This window comes from Dysidea avara, chromosome 13 (assembly GCF_963678975.1).
Source record: "Dysidea avara chromosome 13, odDysAvar1.4, whole genome shotgun sequence".
Classification (NCBI taxonomy): domain Eukaryota; kingdom Metazoa; phylum Porifera; class Demospongiae; order Dictyoceratida; family Dysideidae; genus Dysidea; species Dysidea avara.
In genome coordinates, this window is record NC_089284.1 from 10,134,976 (window position 1) to 10,152,783 (window position 17,808).

Genomic DNA, 17,808 nt, shown 5'->3' on the forward strand with positions numbered 1-17,808 from the left:
CAAGTGGCACGCTTTTCTGGTCATTCTGGAACCATCTACATATTAGCTCAAGAAGATCTTTATGAAGTAGATGATGATGAAGGAATAGATGAGGTAATGCTATAATATCATTGCATTACATTGATTTGTGCAATATAAAGTGACCAAGAAGAAATAGAAGTAGAACAATTGTTTGATGGTTTGCCTCAACAATCACCTCCACCAACACTCTTACCATCAGACCAGCCACCAACACCACCCTTACCACCTGGTCCTTTGGCTCGATCAACAGACCTACCACCTACTCCACCAGGTCCTTTGGCTCGATCAACAGACCTACCACCTACTCCACCAGGTCCTTTGGCTCGATCAACAGATCTACCACCAACTCCATCCTTACCACCTGGTCCTTTGGCTCGATATCCTGAAGCAGAATCATTAACAGGCTTAACCAGCAGATTTCAATCGCAGAGTTACATGTATGTTGTGCTACTGTTGAATAAAACGATAGCTATACATGGATGCCAGAATGAACACAACATATTCAGTTGTACATATTATTGTTTATGATATTCATATGTAGACACTAGAGACTATTTCCTATGCTTGTATAAACTGCATGCAGTAGTATAATTATTATGTTGTTATTATCACTTTGCAGAGAATATGTGAATTTGATTGATTTGACAGTAGAAGATAGCAGTAATTTTGAGTCTGAAGAGCCACCGTTTTTGTCATTAGGAAGCTCTGCTATGTAAGATACCGCATTATTTTTAAATGCTATGGTTACATGTATATAACATAGGACTCAGACCAGCGATGAAAAGGTAGACAACATTGTGGTCAAACACATCATCTAGCAACACCAAGCATGGGTACTGACCTCAATTGATGATGAAGATGTGCAGTTGTTGCACATTAGAAGATCACATGTTCTTTCCGATGCTCTACGCCAGTTTTCCAAAACATCATTTGATGTCAGTAAAATTATTAAAGTTAGATTCATTGGTGAAGAAGCTGTAGACACTGGTGGACCACAGAGGGAATTTTTCTATTTAGTCCTTCGAGAAATGTTTAGGTCATCTCTCTTTCAAGGTTATCCTTCTCATACTGTGCCACTCCACAATGTAGAGGCAGTAGCAAGCAACATATTTTACAACATTGGCAAGATACTTGCTACTTGCATTGTGCAAGGAGGAGAGGCTCCAGTTTGTTTTTCCAAGGCTATGGCAGACTATCTTATCTACGATGAAATTCGTAGCCCAGTCTGCCTAGAACATATTGCAGAACAGGAAATACAGAACAGCCTGCAGAAGGTAATTCAATTGTATGCAGCATATACAGCATTGTAAATTTAACTATATAATGTGTGTGTACGTAGGTGTGTGCGTGTGTGTGTGCTACTAAGGTCAGCATTGTAGCCTTAATTCTCTGTATAAAAGAGATTATACACAATTCTTTATTTTCGCCGTAAAATTGTTATACGTATGTGTAGTCTTGTCAACACAAACTGTATTTGTCATTTGGCTGTGAAAAAAAAACTGACCAAATGACAAAAGAAGAAAAAAGTCTGTGTTGATGAGACTATTATATTATGTGTAATTGGATTTGATTTACATACTTCAATGCTTATAGGTACAACTAGTATCATCATCTGAGGAACTTTAGTCAGTGATGCTAACACCTGAATTCGGATTCCACTACCAGTATGGGTACACCAAGCCAGCAACCTTGATGACCCTTGAAGACAAAGATTAATTGCATCGTTCGTGCTGTTTGGCTGCATCATGTTCTGTATCATCCCCATGCTGAACTAGAGTAACTACGCAAAGGATTTTATTCTACGCTGCAGATGCAGCATTTGATCCAGCTTCATGCTAAGGAAATGTGGGGACTGCTAATAGCCACCAGTGAATTTAATGTTACTCCAAAGTTCCTTTGTGATGCATTTGCCATACAATATTCTCCTAACGGAAGTAATAGCCGTATAAAGGAAGAGGCTTTAGTGTTGATGTTTTATGAATATATCACAGATTGTGGCTCCCGGCAAGAGGTTACTGTGGGGTAGAGTTTGGCGGTATTAAAAAATTAGTAGTTGCTATCGATACTACAAAAATATCACGGTATACCAGTATATCATTCTTATCAAAGAGGTAAGTAAGTTCAAGTTACAAGTCAACTACAATACTTGAAATGAAGGTAAAAATCATACAAGTTTCAAAAAGCTTGCATTTCTTGCAAGTAAGCTATAATAACAAAGTTGTAGCATGGTAAATTGTAAAAGTTCTATTTAAGGTTTCTAGCTAAAAACACCAACATGTTTACTTTGCCAGGTTTCAGCAACGTGCGCTTCTTCGAAACTATGTTTCCTGAGCAGCTGAAAATCCTCTCCAATGCAGAACTACTTGCACAAATACAAAGGCATTTTTGTGCAAGCTTTGACAGTGTAGGGAGGACTACTTGGTGAACCTTCCACCACTTAAGTGGATCTAGCTCTGAATCCAGTAATGGCAATCTTTCATACTCTTCTAATTCTTTCTTGGCTTTCTGTTCTGCTGTCAAAGGTTCACCAGGTGGTACTTGAGGTTCAACTGCTTCCTTCAACCAAGAAGACAGTTTACGTTTCTTTGTGAGGTTGGAGGAGTTAGATGCTGATGATGAGCACTCAGAAACTTCTGTGGCTATTGGTGGTGTACTACCAGTACCACTGGCTGGTTGACTTGTCTGCTCTTCTATAATTTCAACACCTTCTCGGGCCAAGCGATCGATTACCAAAGTAACACTCACACCATTTTCAATGTACATTGATTTAAATCTAGGGTCAAGGTAAGTGCACACATTTAACAGCTCATTAATATCCACATCATCATATTTGTTTTGCAGGTAATCCCAAATTTTACCATTAATGTTTTTGGTTAGATTAGTATCACCATCACATAACATTAAAGCTTTTGTTTTCAAAATATGTAGAACTGGTTTGATTGCAGACACAGTGACCTTCATTTCACCCGAAAGCATATTGGTAAAATCCTCAAGTGGCCCAAGAGCTGCTTGCACTGATTCAAAGACATCCAAGTCTTGCCATGTTGGTATGAGGTGGGCATTTTTACGATCAGTAGCTAACACTTGCCTTATACAGGCTTCCTGCTCGAGAATTCTCCCAGTCATGCTGAGTTGAGATCCCCATCGAGTTACACAATCTGTACTAAAGAGTGTTGAGGTAAGCCAAGATCTGATTGTGCCTTATTCAAATCACGTTTTTTCTTCCAGCTATGTGAGAACGTGGACACAAGTTTCCTACACAACCTGACAGTATGCTGGACTCTTGAATCATCCTTAGTTGAATTAACCACTGCAAGGTGTAAGCAGTGACCAAAACAAGGCAAGCGCATCCACATAAGTCTACTTGTAGCAGCACATGTGATGTTACTGCCATTATCTGTTGTTATGCAGACCTGCCGATCCATCTCAAGCTTTCATTGGGCCAGTGTCTCAGTCATTACCTCACAAAGATTGTCGGCAGTGTGATCTTTTGGCACAAATAATGTTTGTAGACATTTTATTTTGTCTGTAGAATCCAATTATCATCAATGAAATGAATGGAGTAACTTAAGTAAGACTCCATAGTTGAGCTTGACCACATATCTGTGGTTGCTGCAAAATACCTGGCTTTATTAATATTGCTGGCAACCAGCTCCCTGGTTTTCTCATACAGAGCAGGGATTGCTGTGCCAGGAATGTACTTTGCAGAAGGTATATCATACCTGGGATCAAGAGTTGCTACGAAGCACCGAAATCCATCCTTTTCTGCTGTGTATATAGATAGGAAACATTTCTTTTGAAATACAATATGTCAGGGAGTCCGTAATTTCACGCCATCGTCATGAGGTCCTCTCATATTTCTGAGCTTTAGTGAACAATTCTGGGATGGATGACTGGGCTTGGGCAGACGAACACGCACGTGTCCTCTTGTCATTTTTCTTTGCTTTCGCCTTTTGTAACTGGAGTACTTGCATGTACTGTGTGGGGTGATGAATCCTTAAATGTGAGAGTAGATTAGAAGCGTTTCCACCACTAGCCCGCACATTACTGTGACATTGATGGCAAACAGCTACGTCACTATCTATCACCCTCCCTTCACCATCGACACGTTGTCCAAAGTGGTCCCACGCTGGAGTAATGGCTTTCTTCTTAGGCACTAAAGCATTAAGACTACAGAAATTTGATTAAAGGTACCTCAAGATTCAAGCTATTTTCAAAAATTTCCCATTTTGTGCGGGTCTACTCTCATTGATTAAAAGTTGCCTTCAAATCCAAGCAATACTATAAAATAAAATAAAAAGTGCATAAAATGAGACTTGTATGTAAACACAATGTTTACCATTGGTCTCAGGTTAGCCAGGGCTGGTTGAGTTTTTTAGTCATTATTGTGCTGGCATAATGATTTGGGAACATGAGTCATGAAATAATCTTGAAGTCAGTACATAATGTTGGGTATATGCTGTATGATACATTATGCATACCAGTTAGATATAGCAGCAAAATATATTATACATAAAGCATAGCCTGGCGGGAGCTAGCCAAGAAAACTGTTGGGACACTGTGTTAGCATGGTCAACCCGGTGAATGGCAGTGTGGAGCTTTTCTTGTGGCACTTTAATATTTTTGTGTGCCAATAGCCCTTGTAAAATCACTTCACCTGTATTAGGATGTTCAGTTCTCACTTGTTTAACTATCTGGTCTAGTTCTGGTTCTGATATGTTTGTAAATTTGTCAGTGTCTATGTTGAACTCTTGAAGTCGACGATATAATGTAGGGCAGGCATCTCAGCAATTCTGGTCCAAGAATAATTTAACTCTTTAACAAAAGAATATCCTCCTTCTCAACTTCTAAGCGAGGCCTTCCAGCAATTCTGGTCCAAGAATAATTTAACCTCTTTAACAAAAGAATATCCTCCTTCTCAACTTCTAAGCAAGGCCTTCCAGCACCACTATTGATTTCAGAACTACATATATTATTATACTCCATGAAGTGCACTCTTAGACAAACCTGCTAGCATCACCCTGTAATCCACTGTCAGGCTGATGAGGACCAGTTGCCATCTGGAAGATATGCTTTTTAAATAGAATAACATGCTCTTTAACTAGCATTGAATGCTCTTTAATTAGCTTTTAGGCATGATTATGTAACATAATTATTAAGCTTATTCCTAGGTTAATAGGTGGCATTCTGCTCCTCATCCCAACCATGTATGGCACATAGATGGCAATCATAAGATGATTCACTGGCGGCTAGTAATACACACAGGTATGGATGGATTCTCTAGGTGTTTAGTCTATATTAAGTGTGCAAACAACAACTGTGCCACAACAGGTATGGATGCATTCCAGGAGGGTGTTGATGTATATGGGCAACCTGTGCATATTCATTCTGACCATGGTGGAGAAAATACAGAGGTGTGGAGACACATGCTTACTACATGGGATGATCCATCATGTGTCATTACTGGCAGCTCTACACACAATGAGCAAGTAGAAAGAATGTGGCGAGATGTTACTCGGTGCATTTCTAGCTCATGCATAAATTTATTTACTACACTTGAAACTAAGGGTGCATTGGATCCAATTAATGAAGTAGAAATGTTTTGTTTGCATTATGTTGTTATTCCACATCTTAACAAATCCTTGGCTGACTTTCAAGGAAGTTGGAATCACCATTCACTATCATCAGAAGGCAACTTATCGCCACTGCAATTATACACTGAAGGAGAAGCAGCAGTAGGTGCCATGTCACTTGATGGTCCATCAACAGTAGCTAGCTCAACCAACTCAATCCCAGATAGTGCAGAAGCAGTGGAAGTCCCCTCAAATAGATTCTTGCCTTGTCATCAACTGCTACTAGATTTATAGTCTGCAATTAACCCAACTTCTGAGTGTGATTACTTTGGTAAACAGCTTTATTATGATTGCATTCAAAGGATGGGATGGCATTTACAAACAGTTTGCAATAGTTGTGAGCTAGTGTAGCCTGAATTGTATCATGCACACAATCATTATTCCATAACACTATTCATAATGTCTATTACAAATTACCTAGGTCTGTTAACTAACCATCACTAATAAATTTTTACTGACCTTACATGCAGGCGCCCACGCCAATAGTGCCAGAAGGGTATAGCTAATTAATTACAACAACTGGGAGTACCACGCCCACCATTATCATACGTGACTATTATATAGCTATTGGGTCATTCCATGTCAAATCACCAAGGAATTGTAAGGTCACCCCTTGGATTTTGACGAAACTTGGTGCGTTTGTAGTACCCCTGGTGCTTATCGCCCATACCAATTTTTAGCCTCATATACCACATAGTTTCTGATTTATGACCACAAATATTTTGAATATTTCATGAAAAATTGGTCCTTCTCAAGGTACAAAATCAACTGTAGCTCATCACTGTCTTAATATTTTTAAATAACTGTTTCAGTGATTGAAGACTGTTGATTGACCTTTCAAGTGGTCCATAAATTATGGGATATCAACTTAAATAAGGTTTAAAAGGGCTCTATTAAAAATTTCAATCCTAAATATTTCAAAAAGCGCTGCTTCAAATTCTTTGAATCTTTTAGTGAATAATAATTGGGTCATGGTCTATTATTGATAAATTTTTTGTGGTGGGGCCACAATGGGATCAAGAGATATAATTAAATATGTTGTGGTATGTAGTGGAATTTTGTGTCTCTACACCTCTAATAACCACTCCTAATAAGGCCATGCCAACTTTCCAGTAGTGCAACTTGTATTAGTGACCACCTGTATTTAAAGACCACCTTTGTGCTCCAGTTTATTTCCATTTTTAGTCTGATTTACCATAGTCCCACTGTCCCACCTTAAGCTATAGCAAACCAAACATAGTCATTTTCGAACATGGACACCACCATGTATCCATTAGTTATCTTATTAATTAATTTACCACCACAGTAGTGCAGTACACCAAAGTCACACTATATAATATTATGTAGCCACCCTGTAATGTGGACAGCTTGAGAACTATGGCACTTGCTCATTATTTTAATGGAGTACACACATCAGCACTGATCTCATATTGTTAGTTTGGCTCCAGGGTTTTACTTTGTACATATTACAATACATGTGTGAAATTTACTAAGGCATTTTTAAATGTATTTCACTATTGTGCACACTTTGAAGACAGCTAGTACAAGCAGTCTTGATTATATGGAACCATGATAAATAGTTTGTATTAGAAAACTCACAAAGTGTCTGTCACAAAGGTATGAGTGCATGCATGTGTACCATTAAAATGGGACAATTACCGTATAGCGGGTTATTTTTGAACCACAAAATTTTGCACAAGAAGCAAAATCTGAATTTCGAAGGGTGCATATTTTGAAATTTCAAATACTAAATGGAAATTCGTGTCACAAATATTGTGAATGTTTGCCAAAACTGACTTACTGATGAAGTAAAATCCCGCACTGGAGTGAACATTGGGGGAGTCTCGAGTGGACTAAATTCACTGGCTCGATGGTGGCTATAGCTATCTACCATACCACTGATTCTAGAGCAGACAGCATCAATTCCTATTCTGGATCACCTGTTTTGTGGGTGTTGGCACAGTAATGATACTTTACCCATTATCATCAGTAATACTGAGCTATAAACTCGAGGACACGCAAACGAATCGCCATAAAATTGGATCGTTGTTTTCACTTGTGGGAATTTATTTTCAAAGAACAACCAAGTGTGAGAATTTATTTTTGAAGAGAAGAGCCTCTTTGAAACATCCAAAAATAAAAACCCTTTGAAAATTACCAGCTATACAGTAACAAGAGTCCTGGCTATCAAGCTACCTACATTTTATTTTCCACTGTATCAATGCAACCCAATTCTCAAAAACTGTCAGCTGTGTTTAAACTAAAACATTTTGAAGTTTAGCTGTATAAAAAGTAATAGCACCAGTTCACTTGCTATAAACTCAATTTGAAATGACTCATGGACGACATAATAGATCTTGGTGCCAGTGGTGGGTTGATTAATCTTCACTCCTTTCTCTAAATGGATCTTTGAATCATCTTGCCCACATGATGTGCCCATGTGAATCATTGTGGCAATAATAGCATCATGCAAATCTTAATGTTGCATGCCATCCACCCCAAATCAGGGGGTGATGCACCACACAAATGTTGTCGTTTTTTTGGAAATCTTGGCAAGTTTACTAATTTATCCATTTATAAAATACCCAATATATGGTACATAGTGTGGAGTGTGGATTTTTACTTAATACAAAAGGCATTTTCAAGTCCACCTGCTCAAGAAGGATTGCTATCATAGTATAAGCTAGCTGCATTGGAAAACCAAATAGTAAATCTGACTAAATAATTACAGTGGTCTTTCAATACAGGTGGTCACTAATACAAGTTGCACTGTACTTGGACATCTTCACTGTGCAAGACAAAGTTGGCATGGCCTTATTAAGAGTGGTACTAGAGGTGTACACTCCCATACAGGAATAATAGCCACTACATACCACAACATATTTAATTTATATCTCTTGAATCCATTGTGGCTCCACCACAAAAACTTTATCAACAATAGACTATGATCCAATAATTATTCACTAAAAAATTCAAAGAATTTGAAGCAGCACTTTTTGAAATATTAAGGATTGAAGTTTTTAATAGAGCCCTTTTAAACCTTAATTAAGTTGGTATCCCATAATTTATGGATCACTTGAAAGGTCAATCAACAGTCTTTAATCACTGAAATTTTTGTTTTAAAATATTAACACAGCGGTGAGCTACAGTTGCTTTTGTAACTCAAGACTGGCGTATTTTTCATGAAATATTCAAAATATTTGTGGTCATAAATCCAAAACTATGTGGTGTATGGGGCCAAAAAATTGGTGTGGGTGATGAGTACCATAGGTACTGCAAACACACCAAGTTTCATCAAAATCCGAGAGGTGACCTTACGATTCCTTGGTGATTTGGCATGGAATGACCCTATTATATAGCACCGGGGATGGGGAGGTGATATGTCTGCTACACGTAACAGGAAATCACTATCCCTTCCCCTGGCCTAGCTATATCTATAAGCACTTTATATGTAATTTACCTAAACAGTACTGCATATACAAATCACCACTTGATTTGCATAAAAGAATAGCTTCGCATATAAATCTCCGAGTGATTTAAAAATCTCCAAGTGATATATACATAAGCACGTGATTTATCTAAATCGGTAACCGATTTATTAATCAAATAACAATTCATATTAATTACGAAGCTATTTATAAAACAACATTGGATTTATAAATTACACAAAAGTACAATATTTTGGTACAAACGGCGCCCCATAATAAGTAACTGCAGAAAGAAATGAATTCATAGATAAAAGTGCATAGCTATTAAGGTAGCTGTTTATTGAAGGTGTAGCTAAATGGTGACAAGGAAAATAATACAGATATATATCACTGAGTGTAGGTTATTGCACAAATCCAGGTATCTTTGCTATTTTAGAAATTGAGGAATGGCACAATAATCACCGAGGGCGAATCCCGAGGTGATTATGTGCCATTCTGAAGGTCTCTAAAATAGCGAAGATACTGTGGATTTGGGCAATAACCACTTTAGACTATGACTTGTGCAACTCTGGTCACAGCCAATAATGGTGGCTTCCTGATCGAATTAGTGTTAAAACAACTCACTGGTAGGCTTTCTAGATGAATACAATCATCTCTATTATCCAGCAATGTTTTCTTCACACTCTAGCGATGATTTCTGATGGTTGTTGTGACTGGAATCCAGCAAAACACATGACGCATGTGACAAAAAATTTCGTCACGGGTATCTAACCAGTTTAGATACCTACCCTCTGATATCTATTGGATTTTAAATACCTCATTAACGACCAAACTTCAAAGCATACTGTGTGTACCATAGTCTAAGTTCTGTTATATAATCAACTAATAGCTATATCAACATTTACGTATATGTGACTTTGCTTCCATACTAATATTCCATAATTTTGATTAGCAAATATTTAGTGTTGTCAAACTTTTGTCATTTACGGTGGAACAATATGCTGTTTGTAGTGTAGAAGATGCTGAGGATTCCAACTTTAAGATGACAAACTAATTTTCGGAAAGGTATTTATTAAGCAGTGTATGAGTGTGTTAGCAGTCTTTGTTTTGTACACAGGGTATTTTTGTGCGGATGACAGACAAAACTTGATTATTTTATCCCCTGTGCATGTGCAGGTAACACTAGCATATGCTTGTCATATCCACCATGACTAACCAGTAACCACAACATACACAATATTACTGACCTCTGCTGCTCATTTTTATTTTCAAACGAAGAGTTGTTTCTTTTGTAACACCATAATCAAACAATGTTTGCTCATCTTCCAGATATTGTCCTCTAAAAATTAGTATTAGCACCTCATCAGGTGGTATGCCTTCTTTGTCTTGAATTTTGTCTTTTACACTTTTTATTGTATCTGAGGGCTCCACATCCAAAAACAAAGTCCATGTCTCGTGTCTGACAAATATCAGCATACCTACATACATATAGTATAATATAATCATTCAGTACACATACCTACGTACATAGCTACATATATCAACTAAACACTGTGTTATGAAGCAAGGGTACTGAAGTGGAAGGTGAATTCTACAAGATGCTGACAATATTAATTGCAACGCATCAATTAGCTAATCTTTCACATCAATGTCAGCATAGGTATGTGCAATGCCATGAAAATTTGTACCTATGATTTCACTTTTCTCAGGAGCTACGCATACACATGTCAACAAACTCTATATCAGTAAATTTTGCACCATCTCAATCTAGTAATTTATTTATTTATTAGTAACTATATAGGGACCTACAATAAGGCTACTAATCATTGCAGATATAAATTTTTAATGCTAAAAACCTTTGGAGTGTCACACCTGTGCTTCTGCTGCTTGGGGGCGCTGAAGCATCCCCCTCATAAATTTTACTATGTGCTAGCGAGGAATCTAGTAGAACCTACAGGTGCAAAATGCATGACAATAAATGATGGAAAGAGCAAGAGTAAAGGCTATAATCTATATAAGAGAAAATCAAAATTATATTTTAGTTTCCAATTGAAACAGCTATAGTCTAATAGAGCAGTCAACTGCTCTACTGAAACATTTAAAGGGAAAAGACTAGTGTGTGAGTGAAAATCCCTTTTTCTTGACCTGTGCACTGCTATCTCACCAAATATCTTGGCCATTCTTGTCACGCCAAATGCTTAAAGTTGAAGTGTTATTATAACTTTTTACACATGGAATCAAACCTTCTTATGTTGGTTGCTTTTGAAAGACCTTTCTGAAATACTGTGGCTTTTCATGCAGTGGATATTTTCAATTTTAGCAACAAATGTGATGCTAGGGGTTGAGATACTTCCTTTTGTAACTAAAACAATTCTAATACTTTAAAGTTAACGAAGCTGTATAGCATTTTTGGGGTCTATTCCCAGAAGACAGTTGTATATTTTAAATAATTACATACAGTGCATGAAGAAAATAATAAATATTCACATAATGAATATTTACAACATGTAAATATTTACAACACATGTTGATATAACTGGCCATGGTTGTATTTTCTTTTTTGGTCCTCTAGATGGGAGTGCGCATTCACAGACTGTACTATGCAACGGCATCAGCCATTTACCACATTTTATATCTGGCCACTATAAGTGTTTTTTTTTGTTGTTGTTTTTTAAAAAATGCATTAGATGGATTAATATTTTAATAATCACCAAAATTTGAATTTTATATGCCAGCCTGCCTACCTGCCTACCTGACCACATTCACAAGGCTGCAGGACAAACGAAGCAGTGTAAAGCCACCATTTTATGCCACAATAAAAAACCCACCAGTGGTATGAGATTCCAATAAGTGCTTTCCTCTGTACCTGTCTTTCCTTCTATCTTCAATCAGGCTGATCATCTTCTTCATGTAATGAAACCATATCAAGGTGTTAATTTTGCATATCAACACTTACCTTGAGCGGCACATTTAGACACCACAAAATCTTATGTTCAGTAGATACCTGTAACTTCACCATAGGTTTGAGACCATGCCCATTAACGATCTTGGTTGATTAATAATGATTGAGCACAGAGACCACACCTCTTAAACTTTTTACTCGATCACAATTACTACACTCCTTGTTACTGGTCTAGCTGTACTTATAATGCTAGCACAGTGAAAATACGAAATAGTGACCATGCCCCATGGTAGGTGAAAGGCCGACTCAAGATACTCTAATACAGCAGTCATATCTCTTGCTTCAGCACTTGGATCCCTAGTTGATTTTCTAAATTTTTGTTAAAGCATACAGCAATGCATGTGTGACTGTTCTATTAGGATGATGAATGATGGCATCACAGCATAGCTCAGTGGGAAAATCCCTACTTTGGCATTGAAAAAATAACTTCTATAACATGCCAATGTAGGGCACAGAGCTATGCTGTAATAACAATCATCCCCTGTTTCCCTTAAAAATAAAAAAATATATATATTAGTACTATTATAGAAACAAATGAGGTGGAGCCATTGCAGATTTGACCTTTGGTGTCTGTTACAACTCATAAAATTTTTTATGTCCAATAATAGTGACCTTTGCCTAGGTATCAACTTTATCACTTGTTGCAAGTTCATAGCTTATTCCATTCCAAAGTTATGGTATGGTCATCATGCACAAGCTACAAATTCATGTAAATATGACCATAAATACTATAGCCATACCCGGGATTAGAAACGCCAGGTTAACACTGTACTTTAATCCTAGACGATCCGCACCAGCTGACTATTAACACACCCACAAGTGACGATGACAGTATCCATGACATATCCGTACATATGCAAATGCCCGCCAAAAGGCTGTGTGACCGCGTGCTCTTTCTCAGAGAGATTGTTGGGCGAAAGGGCTGTCAGATGACCGATAGTGTTGCTTGTGAGTTTGTACCACGTAATATATAGTATATAGTGTAACTAAATGCTTTTTGAATGAAATCTACGTTTGTACATAAGCAATTCATGTACAGGGACAAGCTAGCAATTAAAATATTTCCCTGTATCTCCCTACCACGACCATCTGAGAAGTTCATGCTGGAGATACGAGGCCTTATAGACTTCACCACTAGAATAACACTGTTTAGCTTTCCCAGGACATGTGATGTTTGCAATGCAACTCAATTCTCGTGTTGAAAATGTCCTTTCTTTGTGTACCTATCTTGCACTCAGGGTAACAGATAGGAAGTAATTCTTGCTATTTTATTTAAGGGTACTAGTTGGGGTAATGGAATAATGCAGTGTTATCAGTCAAGGATGTTGTGTTAGCCTAGTATTAAGGCTTGAAAGTTGCATATAGCATTCGTTCATGCTAATTTATGGATGTTTTGTGTGATAATGTTAATGCATGCTGTAAGTACAATCCCATCCAAAAACAGCTTGTAACTGTAAAAAAAAGTGCGCGTCCAAGTAAAGCAGAGTTAACTGCGACAAAAAGTAATGATATCATAATGCGGCCATGTACGAGGTGTGCAAGTTGTAAAATTCATATTAGCTAATCAGATAATACAATGTTATTGTTAAAGTGTTAATGAGAACTATGTGATGCTGCTAGTTTATAAGTGTGTGAGCATCTTCATAAATGCCACACAAATTTAATTCTCAATAAAGCAATGTGTATAGATTCTCTGATAGCAATAAATAGTTTGAGTTTGGCCACCTTTCCTTTGTTCATAGCATTGCCGTATACAGGAAAGGCGGCCAAACTCAAACTATTTATTGCTATCAGAGAATCTATACACATTGCTTTATTGAGAATTAAATTTGTGTGGCATTTATGAAGATGCTCACACACTTATAAACTAGCAGCACATAGTTCTCATTAACATTTTAACAATAACATTGTATTATCTGATTAGCTAATATGAATTTTACAACTTGCACACCTCGTACATGGCCGCATTATGATATCATTACTTTTTGTCGCAGTTAACTCTGCTTTACTTGGACGCGCACGTTTTTACAGCTATAAGCTGTTTTTAGATGGGATTTCAATACTTTTTGTTAGAATAAGCAATGCACTGTTGATAACAGTAGGTGAGTTTCCATGGTTTTGACAGAAACCCCAGATTACAGTGACAGAATATTAAAATATAACTGTAATTTTAGTGGCCAGGGCTGCCCACATGGGGGGGGGGTATTTTCCCCTGCCCCAGCCCAAAAGGGGCCTCTTGATTGCCTGTTTAAAGAAAGATTGATATACTCTAATAGAGCAGTCAGGATCTAGACCCTTCCTTGCCCCTGGGCCCCTCTTTAACTCTTTTCCCTGGGCCCCCTAATTTCTCTGGGCGGCCCTGTTAGTGGCATGCAACTGCAGTCAACTAAAACCCATTTTAACTAGTAAACCCTTAATAACACTTTGCCTTTCATCTTGTACTGCATTAAAACGATCAAAATACTCTATTAGAGCAGTCACAAAATAGCTGTAACACTGCAATCAATATTTAGCATAGTTACAATTTCTGCTTAGCATTGGATTGTATAGTTTAAATTACTAGCTACTTACACACTTTACAATATAAAAATATGGCACTTGTAGAAATGTGACTGTTCTATTAGAGTATCTCGATCTACTTCAAGCATTGACTAATTCAAGTGAAGAAGCTACGCCCCTGCCAAGAGATCTTGTGAAATGAAATGAAATGAGAATAGTAAAGAAAAGGCAAGTATGTACAGAGACAATAGAGGGGCACGTAATTATGTCCTGTTGTAAATAAATGCCTTTAAAATTTATATTACTACTAAATAAGCGCACCAGAATAGGTTTGTGAGGCTGTTGTCTCCAAGGTTGTCTCATTACTTGTCTTTTCATGTTGAAGACAATTGGTGAGTTTAATTATACATGTATTTGTGATGTAAAACTTAATTGTAAAAAGGCGATTAGCACATATCATGATAAACATGTATTTGTCACAGTAGAGTCTCTCACGATTATTAGACATTGGACCAGGGTAAAAAATTTACTGCTATATTTAGAGGTTGTAGCGTTTGTATATCTTAGTATCTTAATAAATAATCCTCCATGATCACTAATCACTAATAGTACAGTGAAAGCTGGTCATTGTTCAGGCCGTAGGGACAAAAATTTGTTGACCTAGCTTTTTAAAGAGGTGGCTGCATTTTGCACCTTAAAAAAGATAAGAAGCATACTGTTCTAACTGGCTATAGAGATGGATTTAGTGTGTGACAATGTATGAGACAGTGAGTGCTGGCAGCAAGGGGGCAGCCAATCTGTTAGAGCACCAAAGGCACTGCTTCAGACTTAGGCAGTTGGCTGTCAGCCCAAAGTGTAAAAAGTTTCACTATTGGTCCTTATAAGCTCCTGATGAAGAAAGTGATGACGTCATTATCCATAGGATATATTTTTCACATAACACAGCATTCCAGTGGTTTAGTGGTGACCACAACACTGCCTGAGTTAAACTGTGGTGAGATTTGAGACTACCGGAAGCCCTGGAATGCCTTCAACATATGAAATACCAAATATCTAATGCCTGGCTTCCATCCACAGTGGACCTGTCTTGGTGGCCACTTGTACAGAAGGGAAACAGCTGCCACACAGTCGTTCGAGCGAGCAGCTAGTTTCCACACCCCTTAATTATCAATTTGTAAAATCTTGAGCAAAATTGTGTGTACAAGCAAGTGCGATGTTGTGCATTGACAGTGCCGTGTATATGGTTGTTGCCTAGCAGTGACACATCACGAGTATTGAAGTCACAATGTGTTACTGTATCATCCATCTCTGAATGTGTCATTTTGTGTAGAGAGCAATCTTCCACAAGTGACCTGCAGGTTTCAGTGTATATTGTTAACCATTAATATTGTTCACCATTGTGAACTGTATGTACAGTGTAACCTCACTTAGCGGCCACCTCTTTAATAAGACCACCTCATTATATTGGCCACCTCTAGTAGATCCCAAATATAGCTAAGCAGTACTTTATGACCTCATTCATAAGGCCAGCTTGTTATTCAGGCCAAATTTTTGGTTCCACAGCTGGCCATATTAATGAGATTTCATTGTACTTATGTGAATTTTTATTTTTCGTAACTTTTCTTCAGGTTTACTGATGGGCACTATGAAGCATTGTTGACTGGTCCGTACATAATGTGGTGACTTGAAATGCTAAAACAGTACGTAGCATGTCTTGTATGTACATGTAATGTGTTGTAATGTGTCCACACATCCACACATCTTAGAAATAAATATAAATGTATTCTCTATACTCAGTTCCATTGTGCCACTGGATCATAAGTGGGTTGAGTATGGATCATCCAGGACATTTGGGTCACAGTTTGTCCTGGCCAAGTGGATCTCATCCACTGACAGAATATACAGATCAGATCATGTGTATAAATTACGGTGGAATTTGTTTATTGCCACCTTCACTCAATAAGCAGGTAACAGTGTATAAATTTTCAATTGGAATTGGCTTTTCAAGAGAGGTTGCCTTTCTATACTGGTGGCCATTAAGACAGGTTGTACTGATAGAGTGTACATACTAGAGATGCAACAATATCCTCCACTTAGTGTTGTCTGATAGTGATGCAATGGAGACTATGTATTGTTGCATTTAAATACTATGCTATTATATTGCAACTCTAGCACGTATTTATAACAGGAATGTTTGTTAACTGTTTAGACATACTGGAGCCACACCCACTCATCTGGATTCTACAAATGGAGTCATACCAACTTGTCATCATACTTACGTGTTACTCCCATTGTGCTTGGATTGGATGAATATACATGCCGTCATGTGAGACTTGCTACCATGGTGGGCTACTGGAAAACATTTCATAGCTGTTATATTACAGTCATTATTGTACAATTCTTACATTATTGTTGTGAAAAGTTTTTGGCATTCATGTGTCCTCTGTATGTTGTAGTTACATGTATAATTTTTGTGTGGGGTACTATAAAATATATTATAAAACTTTGCGTGGGCGAAATCAAAGGGAAAAGTGTACTTTAACTTTCATAAAGTACACTCTCAGCCGGCCAACTGCTTCATCGACCACAAAGAGTACTTTATTGAACCGTGAAGAGTGCTTTATTCGTTCAATAAAGCACTCTTTGCGGTGCAATAAAGCACTCTTTGCGGTGCAATAAAGCACTCTTTGTGGGCAATAAAGCACAGTTGCCCACGTGCTTTAGTGTAGGCTAATAGCCTACGGGGCTCGCACCAGTACGACTAATCACCCAAGCCGGTGAAGGCTGATAGCCTCGCCGCGCTGAGTGATCAATCACCCCAGCCAATACGAAGTTCTACCACTGGATTGCTTTTATAGACATACCTAAATGCTTCGATGATGGGTGGGAGAAGGTAACGTTGCTGTTACATTTGTTAATGTAAACGGACAAGTCCTGGAGATGTCACGGAAATACTTCACCATGTGACTCACAATAGAATCGATTGTGGGTTGCGAGCAAAACCTGCCAAAAGACGCGATGAACGTCTACTATGCCAAACTATGGTGAAATACGCGTGAGTTACTTTGTTAAACTAGTTTGTGTGCGTTCAGGCTGCTAATAGTTCGTGCAACGCTTGTTAATTACAAGTCCTAGTGTATAGTGAAGCTACACGACTAGAAAGTTCCATAAATCATTTAAAGCATAGCCTTGCTCGAGCTATATGAAAAATAAAGTACTTGGCCGCGCGCCTCGTACTTTATGTTTCATATAGCACTCGCGGCTA

General features: G+C 37.8%; 1 protein-coding gene across 3 annotated transcripts in view; it reads right to left on the reverse strand.

Moving 5' to 3' along the window:
* LOC136243593 (polyubiquitin-like) overlaps positions 1-10,558 on the reverse strand; it is a 74,941-nt gene extending 64,383 nt beyond the window's left edge. For 2 of the 3 annotated variants that reach the window (XM_066035134.1, XM_066035132.1), the window contains exon 1: positions 10,330-10,558. In XM_066035134.1, coding sequence (XP_065891206.1) covers positions 10,330-10,558 — 229 coding nt within the window. The remainder of the gene's footprint in view (positions 1-10,329) is intronic. The other variant, XM_066035133.1, reaches the window with a different exon arrangement.
* Between the last annotated feature and the right edge of the window lie 7,250 nt (positions 10,559-17,808).